Raw genomic sequence first — 20,477 nt, forward strand, 5'->3', positions numbered from 1 at the left:
TTGCCTTGCATCAGCTACTAACACAGGTGGTGATTCAGCTCAAGAAATGGAGATTGATTATTCATGAAGAATAAGCTTCCTTGCTGCAGTTTTGAAGCTGGGATCACTGACACATTGTAAGACTAATTGGTCATTCTTTATTTGTCCTTTTGAAAACTACTTAGACATTTCAATCTGTTTTCAAAAGCTACTAAGGTTTTAAATTCAGCTTGAGTCACAGGAAGGAAGGAAGATAACCAGAAGTAACGGGCAGGTACGTGTCTGTAGGTGGAAGGTGAACTGTAGAAATGGCCAATAAATTATTATTTTTTTAATATAGGCTTTTATTTATTCCAGGATCTTAACACTGCAGCAAAAGGCACCTATGAATGCTTAACTCTAATTAGAGGTAGAATAAGATATGCAGTGAAGTACCACTTGATTATACTTTAGATGTGTCAGGTCTATTTTATAACATCAACCAAAATTAAATGTATCTAATGGGCCATATGGTACTCTTCATTTTCTCAAATTTATAACATAAACCTGTAACATGATGCTGAAAACCAAAATGAACTCCAGAGAAATAAAATTATTCAATTACAAATAGCATGTGCATCCTTGCGCTGACATGAGCCACTCCTTGATTACTGTCTAACCACATGGCTTGATTTCCTTCCAATCTAAAGGGAGGGCTTGATTGACACAGTGGAGACCAGCCTGAGCAACTGAGTGATCTAAATAGTGCTATTATGTGTGTTTTACTGTAAGACTAACGAGCTGAAGAAATGTAGTTTGCCTACTCTACAACAGGGAGTTAGTTCTTAGAGTGTGTTGCTGATAATTTATTCTAGAAGCATTTCAAAGATTTTTTTTTTTTTTTTTTGCCTACATAAAAGCTAACATTTAAAGGATCATTAAGTAGGACCTGACTGCAACTTGTGAAGTAATGCACAGCAATTAAACCTTTTTTCAAAACGGAGAATTCACAACTTGTTTTCTGCATATATGAAAGGAAAGATTCTCAGGATTATCAAAACTAGAATTAATCAAATTGTTAAATTATAAAGAGGGTTTTTGGTAAATGACACCATTTCAGATTTAAACATACAAAAATAGCAAATTAGTTGGGGGGAGGGAGGAAAAGGAAAGCAGAATGTCCCAGTGATACACAGTTACTATTACATGATGATTGACAAATTATTTGGCATTGAAGAACTTTAGAATGCTTTTAAATCCTGTTTCTGAACATTGGCATTGATGTAATCTTCTCCCGCATTCCTGTCAATTCTGTGGCCCACATCCCCTAGTAGCCTTTACTGAGGAGTGGCCTTCATTTCCTAGCAGGAGTAATTTTTTTTTATAGTCAGTCTTTCACCTCTGTTCTGCATTGATGCCTCCTTGGCTTGCGATAAGGATCAGGCATTCTGCTGCCAAGCATGGAAGCTGTCCTTCTTGTCATAAATTGCAGTTACAGTTTTGGGAGATGATCTTTTCCTGCTTTCATCACTGCTGCATGTTGAAAGAAACTTGAGACAGTGCTTGTACATTTTGGTAGCAGAGTGTTTCACGTAATACAAGAACAATATCTCCGGTTGATTAACTAAGTGGACTTTGAAGTTATTTTCTGTGTCAGAAACAGCAGTGTCTTCAGTGCGGAAAGGTCGAACAAAGATTTAGAATGGTCCTTCTAGGTAAGGATGAGGAGGGAAGGAAATGAAAGCAGCAGCTACTAACATAGCCAGTATCTGTGGGCAATAGTCCTATAAAAAGGTAGGTATGGCCTCAGTTACATGTCTGGCTGCTGGGTTTAATGCTATAAATGAAGTTGATGATGTTACTTTTACCTGCAAAACAATAATAATAAATATAAGGTTGAACTGCCTAGACATTGACAAGCAAATATGTATAAATAATGGAACTGGCTCTCCATTCAGTCACACAGACAAAAAAGTTTAATCCCATCTGAGGTGTGATACTTCCTTTCTACAGATGCTGATCCAGTAAGATACAACTTTCCCCTGTGTCTTCCTTAAAGTCTGTGCGAATGCCTCGCAGCATCTCAGATGACATTAAACACCTGTATTTAGGCAAACACAGAGACTAAAATGTCCCACTACCTAATTACTCCCATTCCATCTCTCATCATTCCCATGCCTGCCGTTATTCTTTTGCATGCTAAGTCTACTTCATTTTTGCATCTTACTCCAGAAAATTGTTCTTCAATTTCTTTACTGTAACAGGAGTGAAGGAAGAGGCTTGCTTCGCTGACTCCTTCATCCGCTTATTTGCTTTGATTTGTTATTGTATCTGAAATATATGGCATGCTGTATGGTGGGCTCTTGTTCTTGCATTGACTCAGTTAAAAGCTTGCCTCTTAGTTTAACAGCACTTCATTGATGGAAAAGTTTTATTAATTGTAGGACATAATTATTCTTTAAGTCCATTAATTTTGGGAAACATTTCATTTCTTGAATGTAAAACACACTACGTGAACTTTGCAGTCATTGCCAAAGACTTGAAGAATGCTGATGTCAAGGAGTCTATGTAACAATAAAAATAATTTGGAAGAGAACAGTATCTTGCACATAAAGCATTCTCCCATATTAATGCAGTGTTAAATAGTTACCATAGAACTAGTCGTTATCAGGGGCTTGTGAGTCAGAGCAGTGAAAGTTGAACAACGCAGTTGAACTCTTCAGATGCCAGCACTATTGAATTGAACATTGCTGTCATAAAAATTCAAATCCTACACCGTGAGGGATGGTGATGTGAAAAACAAAAAGTACTGCATCTCATTGTACTCTTAACCAAATCTGTAAACATTTAGTATGTTAATTTCTATACCTAAAAGATATTTCATTGTTGCTATAGTGATCAAAAAAGTAACAGATTCTTTTTGAATAGTTAAAATGGAATATAGTAAAGTGTTTTCTGTGGGGCAGAATACTGGCTAAAAGTCAGGCTTGGGTTTCTGAAAAGGAAGACGTCTCTTTTTCTAGTTCCTGGAATGCTAGCAGAAATGGGGGTTGGTTTATATTCAGAATTAACTGACTCTACCATCACTTTCACCTCTTAGAAACAATGCAGAAAGGGAAACAATATCAAAATACTCTGTTAATTAGCTGTGTCCCTGAAGTATCTATAACTTTGGTTGCCTTTTTTTTTTTTTTTTTTTTTTTTGTGAAACCTAATCTGCTTAGTAGATGACAGTAATGATACAGCTTCCTAATGTTCTTGATACTTAGTCAACAATTTTGGAATGTAGTGAGATGACACTAATGGAAAATGCCTTAGAACTTCGTTTGTACAGTTTCACCAGTTGATTTGTCACATATTAAATTAAAAATTTCTGGAATTTTTGTTCTGTGAAATGTTACTCATTGCATAAACTTTGTTTTTCTTTTCTATTACCCTCTATTACCCCCTCTTCAGTTGGGAATTCCAGGTATACATTCCCAAGTCCACACTTGTACCCCCAGTCAGCACCTTACAGGACTCCTTTTCTGAAAATCCCCTAACAAATTCTAGATACGATTACATGGGAGATGATGAAAGGTTAATGTTCACTTAGTAGACTGAAAGGTATAAAGATTTAGACTGACAAGGGAAAAAAGAGACATTTGTTTCCCTGATCAATTTCCTTACGTCTGTGAGCTATACACTAAGATTTTTATGGTCCTTACCACATTTCAGGATATCCCTTCTATTGATTACTTCTTGAAAATTAATTCAGGATAGTCACGATGGTCACATAAATTCTTAACCTGAGTAGATGCAAGTAGCATTAGCCTTGAAGAGCTTTGCTGCCATTGTGTTTACTGACAGCTGGGATCAGGTCTTTTTAGAAAGACAAGATCCTTCCGTGTAGCATGTGGCTTGCTTGTTGACTCTTCATGTCTGTTGTGTTTTCTGATATTGAATTGTTTTGCCCAGTGGTTTTATTTGGATTAATTTGGTCATTTAACTTTGTGATTTCCTTTGGTAGGTAACTAGTTCTTTTGCTTATTTCAGAGATTTTCCTATTGAACACAAAAGCGATATTTCACATCATTCAGTAAACTTTTAAACATTAAAGGAAGAACAGACTACTCATCATTTATGAAACTTGACCGGATCTGTTGAGCAGTGTGAGGAAGTTAAGGAGATAGTCTAATCTACAGTGTTGTATAGTACACTGTGTGATACTTAAACATTTTATAATTCCTGAAAAGAGCAATCACTTAAGAATGGATTTTGTGTGCATATATACGTAAAATTTTAAACATGCCTTTATGTGTGGATGTGTGCTATACAGTGTTTTTCACTGGGAAAAGTGGTAGAAGTTAAAGTGTGGTTATTTAAAAACACCTTTTGAAATGAGGATGTGGTTTGGGCTACAGCTGTTTCTGTTGTAGCTTCAGGTTTTAGAAAACAAGGTTACTGACTTTGAGGTTATTTAGATAGAAGGTGGATTTGTATGCCTTTGAACAGCCACACTGTGATGTTGCTAAATGTCTTCGCAATGTGATTGAAACTTTGAGAAGGTGTAAAGAAGGAGTGAAACTCAAGAACAAAAATTGTAATTGAAGAGATGCCTTCAGGTTTAAAAACTTTAAAACCCTCTTAATCTAAATGTAAAAAATCCCCAGAAATCCCTGATTTAAACTTTTGTCTGCAATGTTTTATCAACTATGACTTACAAATGACACTTAAGATTAATGCTAAATTACTGTTCAATTTTTATTAGTCTTTTTTATTACTGTGCCATGGAAAGGCAGAATTTTCGTTGCTGTGAATCATGTTGCTCTGTGAATATCTTTAAAGGGGATAATATTTACTAGAGGTGGACTGCATATGCAAAAGTGAACTTTTATTTCTAATTTGACTATAACTCAGTCTTTTTGCATGGAATTTGCATGACTGTGAATGTATGTAAGAATGGTGGGAGCAGAAACATTGAAAAAAAAAGAGTGATATAACCACCTTTCAGAAATATTTCTGAAATGGAAGATATTTCTTTAAGGTATTTTAAAATAGTTTTCTGTGAGAATCTGCAGCCCTTATTTATACTGGGTAATATGCAATTGCATTCTTCGTAGCACTGAAGTGAAACTGAAGCAATAATTATGGTAATTTAAAAATGGAAAAATACCAAGATTTGTCTCTTTCTAACTCTTAAAAAATTTTCCTGCTAACCTCAGGAACTTTAATATACAGAATCTCATGTATGTTTTTATTAAAGGAGAACTAATCTTACACTGTTCTTGTGGCAAGCTAGTAATTTAGTAGGTAGGTCTGAGGAAGTTATGTTATACTATATAAACAGTTAGCAAAATTTAAATAATATCTAATAGTTCAACTTCCTAACATTCTTAAAAAGAAACCGAAGTAGCTTATTTGCTATAATAGATGTTGAAAGCCTTTGTGCCTACTGTTTATTAAGTGTGTAATTACCTGATGTATCTGAAAGCTACACTAGGACATAGCACTCAATCTTGGGCTCCTTTTCCAGGTTTCACCTTTATATCAATTGCAGTTTTGTTGCTAAGATTTCACCATTAAATACTTATGTGAATGAAATACAAACATGTCACTGACTAGAGTTGTTTTAAGCTATTTACCCAGAAAATATGTATTTATGTATCTTTAGCCTTTTAATTCTGTTTTTCTCTTAATCCCTACTCTGCAATTGCAGCAAATTCTTTACATTGCCATAATTTCATAGACCATAGACATCTTGAATACAGTTATGTGATTCAGCTTTTTGTTGTTGGAGAGCGTGCTATTAACTGAATAAATAACTGATTCCTTAGTAGCTATTAAAGATCTCAGAACATGATGGTAAAGATACCATGATGACCTCTAATCTCCTGCCCAGTATGGGACATTTCATATTCTATCAAAGGCTTCTTCTCTTCCCCCTCCTACCATTTCAATTAGACATGACTTTCATTGTCCCTTGAAAGACTCAGCCATGTTGTAGCACACTCTTAATTCTCTGCTCTGTCTGATCCCTAAGACTGCAGTATGTATCAAGGGGGTGAAAGGTTTGTAAACTGACTCACTGCTATGTGTGAATCAGTTAATACTTGTTTATACCAGTGTAAGTTCCAACCTGTTCTTAAATGCTTCAACCCAAAGAACGCTGTGTGAATGAGATACTGATACATGAGTCTGGTTGCAGATGAGTAAGTAGAATTTTGATTTGTGTTTGTTTTTCAGAGCCAGAGCTTCAACTGTGTGGAAAAGACTAGATGTCCAGGATCTAACGTGAGTTCTGTGCAGATACAGGGAGATTCAGATTATTTCATCAACCATCTTGGAGTACCTGCCACGCAGTTTTCTTATGAGGACATCAGAACATCAGAGGTAGTTATGAATAAAAATGGACAAACTGAACATATCAGAAAGATAGAATTGGATTTGCTCAGGTTATATTCTTACATGACAAGCATGTTGTAGTGGAGAGTTATCTCCTGTAAGTGCAGGGTTTTTTTCAGATCTTCAGAAGATTACCACAGAACTTCTAAGTGGCTGATTTTATAGGGATATAGCATTCAAACAAGTAGATAAATGTTTAGAACAAATGAAAAGCATAAACAAATTAAAGGACATTATGTTAAAAATGTTAATATTGCTGATAGTATTATAGGTTACATGTTATCTAACCCAACTTTTCAGACTGCTTTCAGCATAGAGGAAACAAATTTTTATGTTTTTTTCATGCGGAGTAGGATGAGACAGTCTTCAAAATTAATTTTGTATCCATTTTCATAGTGTGGGCAAAATACGACTCTCTAGTATATATGTTGGTTGTAAAGATCTGTATGCTTGATTGGAGTCTTTAAAACACCGTGTTCTTTTTCAGTCCACTGTCTTTTGCAAGGTAAGTGGAAGTAAGAGATGTTCTGCTGTTTGGAGACCAGGCTGGAACTAAACATAGATAAACTGTTACGAAAGTTTGGCCTTCCTCAGCCTTCACTGCTGTCAGTTGTATTTGCACCTGGACAGCTCAAATTTACCCTCAATTAGTCAGCTGAGGATCAGGAAGCCTGGCATTAGTTATTTCAAGATACAGTGGTCATGAGAAAAGGTGTGTATTTTCTTGTAAATGTAGCAATGCATTGACTTCATATTCCCCTCATTTCTCTTCTTATACTATGCTTGCTTATATGCACGCATCTTTCCAAGTTCAAGAACAAAGCTGAAGCTCAGTTGAACCGGAATGTGTCCTGGCACCACATGCTAATATGCTTCTATTTCACAAATGCAAAACAAAACAGAAATATGCCAAACATTGGAGCACTGTTGTCATGTCGTTGTGTAAATTAAAATACATTAAGTCAAGAATTTATATAAATAAGGAGACTTCTGTTTCTAAACGTCACTACACCTATTAGGCAAAGTATTCTATTTCAGATTAAACACAAGGCAAAGGCTGTAAGGGAAATGTGAAAGCAGACCTGTGAGTGCTATGTTTTTGACAGGCTCGTGGTCCAGTGCAAATTCTTGTGGTCACTTAGCAGCTATTCCACATAGTTTTCATTACAGATATGTATATGTAGGATCTATAGAGCATCAGAAAGAAGCTGCAAACTTCAGTATATCAAAATAAGTATTTCCCAGCAACGTTTTCAACGTGGACGCTGAAGGTTCCTTTGGCTATTGCCTGTTTCAATCCTACCAAAGTTATTCTTCATGTTCAGTTAACTTTGCAGATGCGTATTTTTTGTCTCTCAAAAAGACTCAGTGATGTATTTAAAATGATAAAAGAAGATTTTTTCATATTTTCTTAAATATGACACAGCAAATTTGATTCTTTTGAAAACTCAGTTTTTGTCCTTCATGCAAAATAATTTCCTAGAAATAAGCTTGTGATAAGTGTAATCTGCAGTCTTTAAGTTGATGTACTGCACCTCTCAGACTGTAGATCTTGACGCCATGAGATCTATTTCTTGTGAAAAATAAATCTGCTTAGCAAAATGTGTAAATTTCTGTTAGCAAGAGGATGGATTTTTTTTTCCCTAAAAGTGAAGTTACACAGAATGATTAAATTTGGATTCTTTGCTATATATCTGTTATTTATGGTACTGATTATTAACAATTCTTCAAAACATAGGCTCATTGTCTCTCCTATATTCTATCAGACAATCTGTTCATTGTTTACTGGTTATTGCAGTTGTTTATTGTATCAAACAGGGATAGTACTCTTACAAGACAGACAAAGTATTCTGGGTTTACAGTCATATTAATAAACATTGTAGGAATTTCTCTTGTGCAGAGTAGTGACTGAAAATAATCTGTTCATTTGCAGGGTGGGATTTTTGCTTGTTTGTTTCCAAGCCATTCAGCTTTTTAAACTATGCCTCAGCTTTGTCAGCTTCATTGCAAAACAAGATTTGGATTTGGGAAAACAAATTTCAGAAATGGGATGTTTTAATGTGCTTTTGTAGACTATCATTTTCCCAGGTTGGTTTCTTCTGCTGTCTCTTTCACTACTGTGACCTATTCAGGAAATTCTCTTCCTTAGGAACATACATTACTTGTTTATTTTATCCACCTGTCAGACATCATGCAGTGTCACATAAAACTGTTGCTATTCCACACTAAAAAAAAAAAAAAGTCCTGTTTTAGAGTAAAAAAGCCCAAGACATGTGCCTTGTGGTCTGCCTACAGAGCAAGAGTTAGGTATTCGTTTCTTACACAGTCAGTGTAATGCCAACCCTCAGAGAGGTTATAAAAACTTTTCATTGGCAGGAGCCTGAGGAGTAAATAAGAGGAAATAAAAGTTGTAAGAGAAAACATTTGGACCAGAAGAGTAAGTAAAACTGTCTTGCTTGAAATTACCTAATACAGCGAACCACAGCCTTGGGGAGGTTAAATCTGCATGGCAAATGCCTATGGTCAGATCTGTGAGCTAGTAAAGTGCATTCTGAGTATTCAACCACTAGTATAAAAATGCACTAAGTGAAATGCAGCTCATTTATTTACTAGCAGAAAATATTCAGTGCTTTAGTCTTCAAGTAAGAAGTAAACTTGGAATAATTTCTCAAGTGGAAAAAAACATAATATTAACCTATTTCTCAAGGATTTTCTTGCCAATTGCTGAAGAAAGCCTTCCTCTCCTCCTAACCTCTGGTGCACTCTCTTTACCTCCACATAAGGGTTATATAATGTATTAGGAGAAAGGCTGATCAGCTTTTCATAACGCTGCAGATTCTCTGATTTGAGGAGGAGTCATGGTATTCAAGTTAATGATAAATTTACATCCAAGTGACCATGTAGTGTCTCCAGAGAGAGAAGTAATGTTGATATAAAATCTGAGTTTCTCTGCTACTGAAAGCCCATGATTATAAGTCTGTTAGTCCTCACCTCACTGGAGAATAGCATTAGAAACACCTTCACTGAGCTTTACATCAACAAGAAAAAGCAGCATAAAGTAAAAAGAGCTCTTAGATCACAGACCTGTCTTTGTTATTCTGTACTGCAGTAAGAGCTAGGTATCAGTGAAATTACCCAGTCATATGATCATTGGTACAAATTGGAGCAAGTGAGTAAATTTTGATATTTTTTTCATGTGTGTATTAGTCATGATTGTACAACAATGTATTTTCAATTTAAAAAATGGTATAACAGGTATAATACATAAATATCCTCCACAGTGATAGAAAATACATGCATGTCACAGACAAAACTATGGGTTTGGATAAGTCACTGTTCATCATGATTCTGCTTAGTGTCTTAGATGTAAATTCTTCACCCATAGTGAAGTATTTTTCAAACAACACGACGGAAGCTCAGCTCTTGGTTGCTTGATTGTAAATTAGGAATATCTCTGAAAACACTGGATACGGTGATCTATGATATGAAAAGTATACATTCAGTTTCTATTTGAATTCTTCATTGTTCTTTCTGAATGGATATACATTGATTGTGTGCCTGTGTAATAGAAGATACTGCTTTATCACTTAATAGCTTACCTTGTTTCTCTTCTCTTACATGCCTTTTTTATATCCATCTCTATTGCTTTTCAGCATCTTTTTAAATTTGCACATTAATGAAAATTCTAGTATTAGTTTATTTCAGTTGTGTGACTGCTAACCGTGTTCATCCATATAATGTAACATTCACTGTAGACTCGACTCTATTCTTGTGAATGACCTCTACAAAATACAAAAATAGTGTTAAAAATTATTGAAACTTAACCTTTACAGAAATAAAAGGCTCCCTATTTAAATCTGTGGTTGTATTAACAGAAAGTGGTTATAGTCATTGTGAACGCTTACTTGTTAACTAATATGAAATTTCCTATAACTGGAGATATGAGTAGAAAAGATGCATGAATCAAGAGGGCTGTGTATTATCCTGTTTAACACAACTTAAGACGCTTTTTTGTGAAGATAGAATGATTTATTTCAGAAAGTGCCTACAATCAATGTGATTTTGAGGCAGTGGGTGGAAAGCCTGTATGGAGGCAGAGAACTTGTTGGTCAGATTCCTACGTTTGTTTCTTTATAATAAAAGTCACTCAAAACTAAAATCCTTCAAAATTTTGTTTGACACATGTTCTAGCTTACCATGCAGAGGTGTTTCAGCCATTAAATATGCTGTGTTCCCACAATTCTAGGTAATGTAAATTAAATTTTTGAGTGTTTAATACCTCTGAAACTCAATTGGAAATTATTTAATGTTCAGAGAACCAAAATAAACTCACTTTTTTACTTAATAATAAATCTACCTTGATTTCTCTGTTGCTGTAGAACAGAGTTTAGCAGTGACTATGTAGGCATATTTTTAGCAGTTATGAGGCATATTTAACTCAAATCTGTAAAGCACCTTTCACAATCAAAGTGGTGTTTCTGAGAAACAGTTTGTACATCTGGCCAAACCACTGCATTCAAAGTTTAGGTTATTTTCCTAGTTTAGTTTTTGTCTTTCCTTACTATTTTTTTTTCTCACATTTGTATAATGGAACAGTGCTACCTCTTGATGAAAGGCTTGAAGCATAAACATGAGAAGGATTTTAGAAGAGCAGGGTATTAAAGTGGTAATAATTTTATTAAATGTGTGAAAGTTTAGACTTTTGGTACAGTTTTATAATTTTATCTATGAACTTTTTGTAAAGTTCTTTGGAATATAAATATCAAGACAGTGAGCTAGTAACACTGGAGTTGTATCTTTATTCAGTAGTATAGTTTACCTCTACTACAGAGGCAGAATAAAATAAGTCTCTTTGGGATCTGAGGGCTTTTTTGCCCCATTACTTTTTAGCTGCAATAGAAGCATCACCTGTTATGGAAAAGATGTAATTTAAAATATAAGCTGCTTACACAGCAGTTGGTTATAGACATAGTGACTTCAAGCAGTATTATACTGAGAAGGACTAAATGTGCTGGGATATATTTTGGTAAGGGCTGCTTCCGCGTGCTTATGGTACTGGTTGTTTAAGGCTGGTGTGCTCAAATAGGGGTATTACTTGTGGAGGAAAAGAGGTAGATTCCGTGGAATCACTGAAAATCTGAGGCAAAATTAAGCGCTATTTTCTAATCCTGCTTCTTTAGTGGCCTCATCGAACGTGGAAAGGAGAGAGAACACATGAGTCTTCCATAGTGTGGTAACTGCTGAGCGACCACACTCTTTCAAATAACTTTCTGCTGATTTACTTAGAACAGATCAGTGTTCATTTTATGTCTCAAAATGTACCACATGTATGTCTTAAAATACAACACAATTTTTGCAGTAGGGTGTCAAGGGTGTCTTCAGCCTTCTCCAGAAAGTTCTTTGGCATAAATCCTTCCTGTCATTTTTACACTGCATTTATTACATAAAAATACAATACCAGGACCAGCAGCATGGTCTGGAAAAATTTGTGTTGTTTCCTCTTCCTAGCCATAGTTTTACCTGTGTAGAGAGACTCAGAAATTCAGAACTTTATCCATACCTCCTCTTTTAACCTTCTGTTTCTCTTATTTCAATCCCTTATTTCTTTAAGCTTTGCCTTTTCATTTTATATGAGCATCATCCTGTATCATTTTCCCTCTTCTTGATAGAACACCTTAAAAATGTAGTTTGCTGTGCTGGATTCAACATTTTAATCTGATGGCCACACTTACCTTTTTTCCTTCATGAAAGAGGACAGAGGAAAGTAGTTTTTAAAAGATCTGTATTTGGAAGTGTAGTAGTGGGCTTCTTCACTAAAGAGAAGAGAACCAACCCCAGAGTTGCAAGTTAGTTCATTTTGATTATGTCTGTCTTAGCACAGTTTATAGCATAGTTGCTGAAGTACTGCAACATAAATAAATCACAGAGACTAGGAAAAATAGCCTTGCTGTGGATGCATAATATTTGAGTACAACAGAAAATATAATCTGGATTTGCCATGTTTTTTGTTAAGAGATTTGATTGTTTCTTCAGCATTCTAAATCAAACAATATTAAACTGTTTAGCATTTAGAAGTCATTACGATCACTTGCAAACTTAAGCTGGTACGAGAGTATTTTTAGCTTTTTTCAAGATGGAAATAGACTGTTACTATCCATTTCTATGTCATTGCAGTTGACAGTTTCATGAGGAATACAATTTTTTATATTATAGTTAGATGATTTCCTGTGTTATCTGCATATTATTCATCGTTCTCAGTGCGTCCTATTACATAATGATTCCTATCTGATAACACACACTCTTAAATCCCTTCTGTGATAATGTGGTAGGTTACATCAATGTTAGCATTATTATTTTGTTTTGAGAAAAAGCAAGTTACTGCACATTATTAAAAAAAAATACCGTCTTTTTTATTATTTATTGATGGACACATATTTAGCATGAAATATTTTATGGAAGCTGTCCAAGTTTGGGTATGCAGGGCTTACAGAACATTTACTTTTACACCTAGACCATAAAAGTTGTTTTCCGTATCTTCACTCAAACTTAAGTACAGTCAAGAAGTATAAAAATTACCTGTCACATTATTCACAGGCTAGACCAAGATAGTGTAATACCATGGACCACTAAGCTAATTTAGAAGAAAAATGAAAAGAGGTTTCTTTATAGAAGGCATTTGTATGTAATATATGTAGAAGAGTTTAGAATTTTGACAGTTTGAGATTGTATCCTCTTTAGAGAGAATGCATAATGATTTTTATTTCTGTTGAAATATGCATAACTTTTTGAAGGTAACTTTCAACTTTCATTAGAGCCCTTAAAAGTGATTTTCGCCCACACTGGTGTAAAACAGAGGCCACTAAATCTTCAATGAATGTGGCTTCTCGGTTGTTTTTACTTTCTGTCTCCACTTCATTCCTTCCCCCCCTTTCCTGCCCACTTTTCTTCCTTTTTTATCGCTCTTTGGGGAAACTTACTGTAGCTTCTTGATTTCAGTATTTACACGGTTAGACTGACCCATCATGCACATCTTTCAAAAGAAATGAAAAACTTTCCAAGTTTTCTTTGTTATGAGAAAAGAAACAGAGGAGCTGTCTTAATGGAGAGAAGTTAGAGTCTCATTTACCGAAAAATAACTCCCATGTTGCATGCTGCTTTTATCTCTCATATGCTTGTGTTAGTGTAGAGGGAGGGCTTAGGCAGTATGGAGTGCTCTTCAGTGCATCTGGATTGTTCTTTTTAAGAGCGAGTGGGCAGCTGGTTTATACCAATTTTTGTCTGTGTAGGAACAGTACTGTCTGTAAAGTGTAGGGTTCTGGTGTCGGTGATTAGGAGCACCATTTTAATCCTGTGTTATGGGGACCTTCAGCTGCTGTTTCATTTCTTGTTTGTTTGGTTTTTGTCAAGGTAAAGTTTTGAACTGAACATAAAAATTCATAGAAATCAGGCTGGCATGGGGAAGTTCTGCATGTTGGCTGTGTGTAAAGTGTAAGGACTGTATCCAGTCATCCAGACTGGCCATACTGGGACCTTACCTTGGACGTTTTCATCGCACTGATGACTGGAAGAATCTGTTTCCTATCATTATTGATTCACTGATGTACTGAGTTGGTTCCAGTTATGACCCTGACAGAATGTTTATATTATTTAATTTTAGTTCAGTGAAAGTGTCTAAGTAATTAGCTTCTGTGAGAAGTTTAATTTCATTTAAGGGGAACTTGTAGGAAGCATTTGGAGGGATTTTTATTTTCAAATTTGCAACTGCCTTATCAATCATCACAGCATAGGTAATTCAGTAGTGTAGTTGATGGCTACTGGCTCTATTATCACATGAATAGCTCCGTCCATTACCATTGTAGTCTCCAGCACACTGTTTCTTAGATTTCACAAAACAATCAATGAAAATAAAGTTAATTTCTGACTACCAGTGAACTATTACCATTTCTTTGGCTGCTAGAATTTATGGAAACCTACTGTTTCTTTGAAAGAACAGTTCGCTATCTCTGTATCTCTGATACAGAATGGACTGTATATGTCAACAAAGCTGAAAACAACCAGTAAATAATTTGCAGACTCAAGAAGGATAGATAATCCTCAGTGATGGACGCCACCTCTGTCTTCTAGGTACAATGTCTGAGCTCCAACTTACCTAGGAATGTAACATGTATTGTAATGTGAAACAGTTGGAGATACCAAACTGATAACTGTCACTGTAAAAATTTCTAACCAATGTTCTTTTATGTTCTCTCTTAGCAAACTTCTTGTCAGTGATTGTTTATATACTTAATATATATATACACACACGCTATTTTTATATGCACATGTTTATGTACATATAATCAAGGTGGCATTATGGAAGGCAGAAAAGTCTGCGGTATAGTTTTGTCAGAAAATTCTAGGTAAAGCGAGAAATTTAACTCCACAAATGCAACCTTGTACCTGTGTGTGTATATCTAAAATGAATGAGTTGTCTGATCTATGATATCCTGAATTGAGAGCCATTTTTGTATCACTACTGTAGTTCACAGGTCAAACAGTTACAGTGCTTAAAGTCAATCAGTTTTTATGTTCTGAAGTTTCAGATCTCTATATTCCTAATGCAGTTATCTCAACATTTTGCATCACATCATTAATCTCACTGTTATGGCATAGCCAGATCATTTTTTCCTTTACTTCCAGTATGTTCTCCAGTCCCCTTCCAGACAGGGAAGAATTAGTTACTGTCTTGAGATTTCTGACTGACTACTTGGATGATCTATGGCTGATCAGGCGCTTCTGGTACTTTTATGCTGTTTTTCTTCTGTTATTATTTATGCCCTCCTGGATTAAGTGTCACCCAGTACCAATTAATTTATTAGATCCAAGTGTATTTATCAAGAACTTTAATTAGAAGCATCATGGCATCATTTTCTTTGAAGGATTGGGGTAGACCATATATGAAGACATGTTGTACTTACTTCAAGCCTTAACTGCTCAAAACAGAACTTTCAGGCCTGTGGCATATGTGTAAATGTTCTTAGAAGAGAATCAGCGCCACTTGTTTTATGCTGATATGTCAGGGAGATTCCTACCCTATATAGAAGCCATGTTTCCCCTTCTATATCTAGACTAATAGGGAGTTTGCTTAATAGCAGCATGTTGCTGTGATGATCTGAAATTTGGTAGCTTTTACATCTAAAAATAAGGCTCTGCATGGCTCCCCTCCTTCCCTGTTTTACTTCTCCTTTCTCCCTGGTATATGTTAAATTTTTTAAGGAAATGCACAGCTGGTAGCTGCCCATGAGGAGTTACGGGACATGTTTCATGTATTTATGGAAGAATCAAAGTAGCAGTGTACTTAGAATATCAGAGAATACCAGAAATTCTTTGTAAAAGAGCAGACGTGTATCAGCCTCAAAATGGCAGGTTGCTTGGGAACCCAGGATTTCATTTTTCTGAACTGTCTCTGGAGAGTTTGGTGCTGTTGCATTTGCTACTGGGAGCTTTTATGAGCTTTGTTGTAGAACTTTATGGTCAACAAAGTGTAGCAATGGGAGTTAGATGTGTCAAGGTGAGGAGAGAGGTTTCATTTTTGTTCGTGGACCAGTGATGAACTGCTGGTGTGTAACAAAATGTAGTTCGAACAGTCCTCAGTAGATTGTCCTGGGACTACTTGTGAATATAGATCCTAACCACGGCTGCTTGTGTGTCTTGCCTTTCTCACTCATGGGCTATACTGTCTTTACAATAGCTATGCTTTTGTTTATTCATACTATATTACTTCTGACCAACATGTTTTATCTCTTCTGTCCATCTTTAACGTAAATTAGTGCTTTTTAATTTTTCAGTACATTCAGGGGTTACTCAGTGTAGTACTCACCAGTAATATATTAATACATTAGTCCATCTGTTTGCTTGGATACTAATTTAGTTGTATTGGTTGTGACAGCATGCTGAAATTGTTAAGGTTAATGACTCAGTGTTTTACAAGACAAAATACACTTGACGTTCAATTGATTGCTTGTTTTATTGAATAATATGAATATTTAGCTACTTAATTTCATGGAAGAGCATCTTTGATATTCAGTAATGTTAGTGAAACTGATGACGTCCTCATCAGTTGGATACATTACTTTGCCCCGAAAGAATCTGGTCTCACAAATCCTAGTCCTTTGATGTTCCAAACATGCCACAGTGCATCCAGAAGGGGAAAAGTCTTTACATAAACCTACTGTAAAGTAACAAAAAGGCACGTCTTCTTTAGCATGCACAGTGCATGAAAACTTGTTGCTGTAAATTCTGTCCTTGCAGATTCTCTCGTAGGATCTTCATTTTCTTAGCACTGACTGAAGGCTGTTGAAAGTCAATGGAAGAAAGACAGCCTGGAAGTTAACAGAGTCAATGGGATATGGAAAAACACGTAAGACATTTGCTTAGACATCAATAATTGCTTCTGTTTGATAGCCTGCTGAAGCATCTAGTTACTGAAAACATTTATTGTCTGAAGACAGAAGACACTGAATTATCTGTGCTCCCTGAAGAAGTAAATGGCATATTGAATTCAAGATAATGTTTTACCATTGTTGTTCTGAGTGGCTAAATTCAACAGACCAACTAAAAATCTTCTGGTAGAGTATCTGGAATAAGTATCAGAACCTGGTTTGTGTCACCAGATATTAGTTGTGTGTCATTCAGCTTTGTCTTTTAATACTTTGGGGAAAAAATCAAGATCACTAGACTATCAAACAGCTGTGATTTGAGTCAGTGATACATTCTTTCAAATTTTTCAATATTTGATATATCTTATTGTGGCTGTTAAAGAACTGTTTAATAAGGCTTTCAGTAAATAAATATTGTCTTTGAAGACATTATTACTGTTCTTAGCAAAAGGCAATTTAATTCTTACTGCAAAATGGTGAGCCTCCCACCTACACAATATCTGTCCAGTGGATAAAATTAGATTTCTTCATTCAGCATAATACCTTAAATAGTTTTTAAAGCACTAACAATAAAAACTGGAAATAAGAATCAGCAAAATAGAATTGTTGTGCTTTTTAAGTTTTGTGACTATGAAAGGCATTGTCACTAGGACTCATGGCTTATAGCAAGACATTTTTAGGATGATCTTATTGGCACTGCATGTTTTCCGCATAATTGGAATGCTCACAATTAATCATAAAATGTTACAAAATGTTCCTGCATCCTTCAAATGATACATCCAAGAAAAGGTGTTCTCTCTTACATGTAGTGAATCTGAACTGAGCCTCCTGTTTCTAACCTTATGAAACTTTGGGAAGATCCTCTGTGAGGTTCCAGATTTCTGGCTTTGGCTGCCTCTTCCTACTTATACCGCTGATTCTGCTTTCAGTTTTAAAATCGTCAAGGGAAAACTCCAGAGAGGAATAAAGCTATGCAAGTATCCTAATATCTTAAAAGTTGCTTGCTTTCTGCTTCAGTCTGTGAATTTATAGCTTTACAGTGATTATTTCAATTCAGTTACTAATGTAAGGAAGAAAACATGAAATTAAAAGAGATGAGAGAAAAGTGCTTATATTCTTTTTCTGTCTGATGACTGTTGGCTTGATTTTTTCTTACTACAAGTGAGTTGAATAATAAAATAAATTGTGCAGCAGTGATTCCAATTCTGCCTTGACTGTTTTCTCTGTAGTCTGATTTGGCAGTCCTTGCTTATTTTGTCCAGCATCTGGTGACATCACAAGGCCAGTCTACATCCTTACCAGAATATTAAAACAAAAATACTTTTCCGTTTTGTTTCTTTTCTAAAAGGTCTTCAGTAAACTGAAATGATAAAAACACCAAAGAACAGCCTTTTATCAGAAACTCCTTCTGACATGTCCATTTTCACAAAGTTAGGGTCATTCTCACTTTGAATGAGATTTTTGACATGTTAGTCTGTGGCAACTACAGAGCTGTGCTTTCTAAAAATAATTTTAAAGCCTATACATTGTATGTCTTCAGTTTCATTTAAGTAATAACCAGTGAAAACCAACTTTTATATCACTTTATAATTCTTTGTGGATTTTGGGGGGAATATTTAATTAGATGTCAAAAGCATTTGCTAAGAGAAGAGTCACCCTACTAGTGAGAGGGAGAGGCACGCACTCTCTGCTGTGATATATTTACAGCTCTAAGGGCCTTTATCAGTGAAGAAATGCTATGTGCCATACATGAGCGACTGTTGTTATTCCATTGATGCAGTTTAACCCACACATCGGAGAACCACAGTTTGGCTTTGCTATGTTTTATGCTAGATAATCTGCTTTTTCAGTAAATCTATTTAAAAATCTCCTTCAGTCTGCAGTACCTTTCCAAACTAAAAGTAGTCTAGATAGCTGATGATAAGCCATATTTTAGTCTATGAGATACCCTTTTCTATAATTCTTTTTTTGATCCTTCTTCCAGTCAAAACTCTGGTTCAATATCTTACACTCTGCCAGGAAAAAAAATAAAGGAAAATGGAGAAGAGATGGTCTTTTAGCCTAACTGAGGTGAAACACCTGTTTCACAAAGGAATACAATCGTATATTTGCTGCCAAGACACCGCATGACAATTGCTTGACTTAGGGTAAAATGGAAGAAGGAATTAGTGAAAGCCTGCAGTGCAGATTTCAGAGGTATTTTTGTTCTGCTCACTGCTCTCTCTTTATCTTTTTTTCTGACAGGGCTTTTTCCTTCATGCTATGACAAATTTTTGGCAATGGTTTTGAATACAGATGCAGACAAGTCCTCATGCAATTGTAAGCCTCTGGATTTCTGGGTAATAGTTTTGGGCACTAGCATAACTTTATAGTGTGTGCTCTGCAGGTGAATCCAGCCTCCCAACTAAAATTGTTTCCCAGGTTCATTCTGAAGGTAAGCACTGACTACTTGCTTTGTGTTTTAGTGACCAGACACTGCGTGTTTGTGTGTGTCCTTCAGTTTGCTGCAATTCTGCTCTTCATGCTCTTGTATCACAAAAAGGCAGAAAGAGTGAAACAGGTTAATAGCTCATAGAGCAAACACAGCATATATGTATATATGGACAGGCAACAGATTATATTCACAATCCTGATCCAGCAGGAGCTTTATGCCCCTAAATTCTCATCTGCTAGACAATATTCTTTGGTCTACGTGAAGAAAATAAACAGCTTACTCTTTGCTTTCATCCTTTTCTTTGTGTATTTGCTTTGCAGATTTTAGCAGTGTTAGATTAGCATGTTTATACTGTTCAGTCTACCTGTACAAATTTCAGAAGGATTTTTGTTCTCACTGCTTGCTCTCTGTTGTATTTTCCTAAGAGTCTTTTACTTTTGTGCAATATGAAATTGGTGGCACAAATATTGTGAAGTGCTGAAGGGTGAAGATGGCACAAATATGGACAGTACATACAAATAGTAACAAGGGTGAAGTCAAACTGATTAAAGAACTTTAGTATAAAGACTGTTTTTCCAGATTGCACATTATTGCTGAGTAGAGAAACCTCCACTGCATGTTACTTCAGAAACAAACAAACAAAAACATTCTAGAGGTATTTGTGTAGTATTTACCAGGTTAAGGGCAGAGAGATGTTCTCTTACAAATGTTGGGATATATTCAGTAGGCAAGAAAAATCTATTCAGATATGGAATGTGAGCATATTATGGAATTATTAATTACATAATTTGAGTTTCCTAACTGGTAATTTAACTGTTTCTAAAATAATAGTCAAGAAAACAAGACTCTCTGTTGTGGATACAGCATTGTCCTGGCCTAGTAAAGTAAATTGTTTGTTGTATGTACCAGGGAACTATTTCCAGTTTTAAGACAGTGTGTAGTAAAATTCAGGGGTTTTTTGAATGACAGCAAAATAGATCTCTAAAGTATGTCTTGGTATTTATTCTGTTTTACATTAAATCACCAGAAGTGCTGTGGGATTTTCTTCATGATTTAAAATGCATTGGTTGAAAGTTGGCATATAAATTGAAGGTATGCTATAAGACGGTACACAAGGGATGGCAAATTTAGTACCTTTAGAAGGTGAAGCATTCTGTTCCCTTAATTAGTTGAGGAAGGATAAGTTAGAAAAATGAGTCTAGTAAATCAGTAGTAAATTTAGTGCAAGTGTACATCATAAATAAACACAGTAAGCCAGGTTTGGGGGTTTCAGTTGTTTGGTT

General features: G+C 35.5%; 1 protein-coding gene across 1 annotated transcript in view; it reads left to right on the top strand.

Annotated features, from left to right (window-relative positions):
- The window catches only part of NAALADL2 (N-acetylated alpha-linked acidic dipeptidase like 2), a 406,653-nt gene that overhangs the window by 276,380 nt on the left and 109,796 nt on the right, over positions 1 to 20,477 (top strand). Inside the window, exon 10 of the mRNA XM_033006356.1 lies at positions 6,184 to 6,330. Within this exon, the coding sequence (XP_032862247.1) occupies positions 6,184 to 6,330 (147 nt within the window). The remainder of the gene's footprint in view (positions 1 to 6,183; positions 6,331 to 20,477) is intronic.

Source organism: Tyto alba, unplaced genomic scaffold (genome assembly GCF_018691265.1).
Source record: "Tyto alba isolate M040663 unplaced genomic scaffold, T.alba_DEE_v4.0 Super-Scaffold_10, whole genome shotgun sequence".
In the NCBI taxonomy this organism is placed as follows: Eukaryota; Metazoa; Chordata; class Aves; order Strigiformes; family Tytonidae; genus Tyto; species Tyto alba.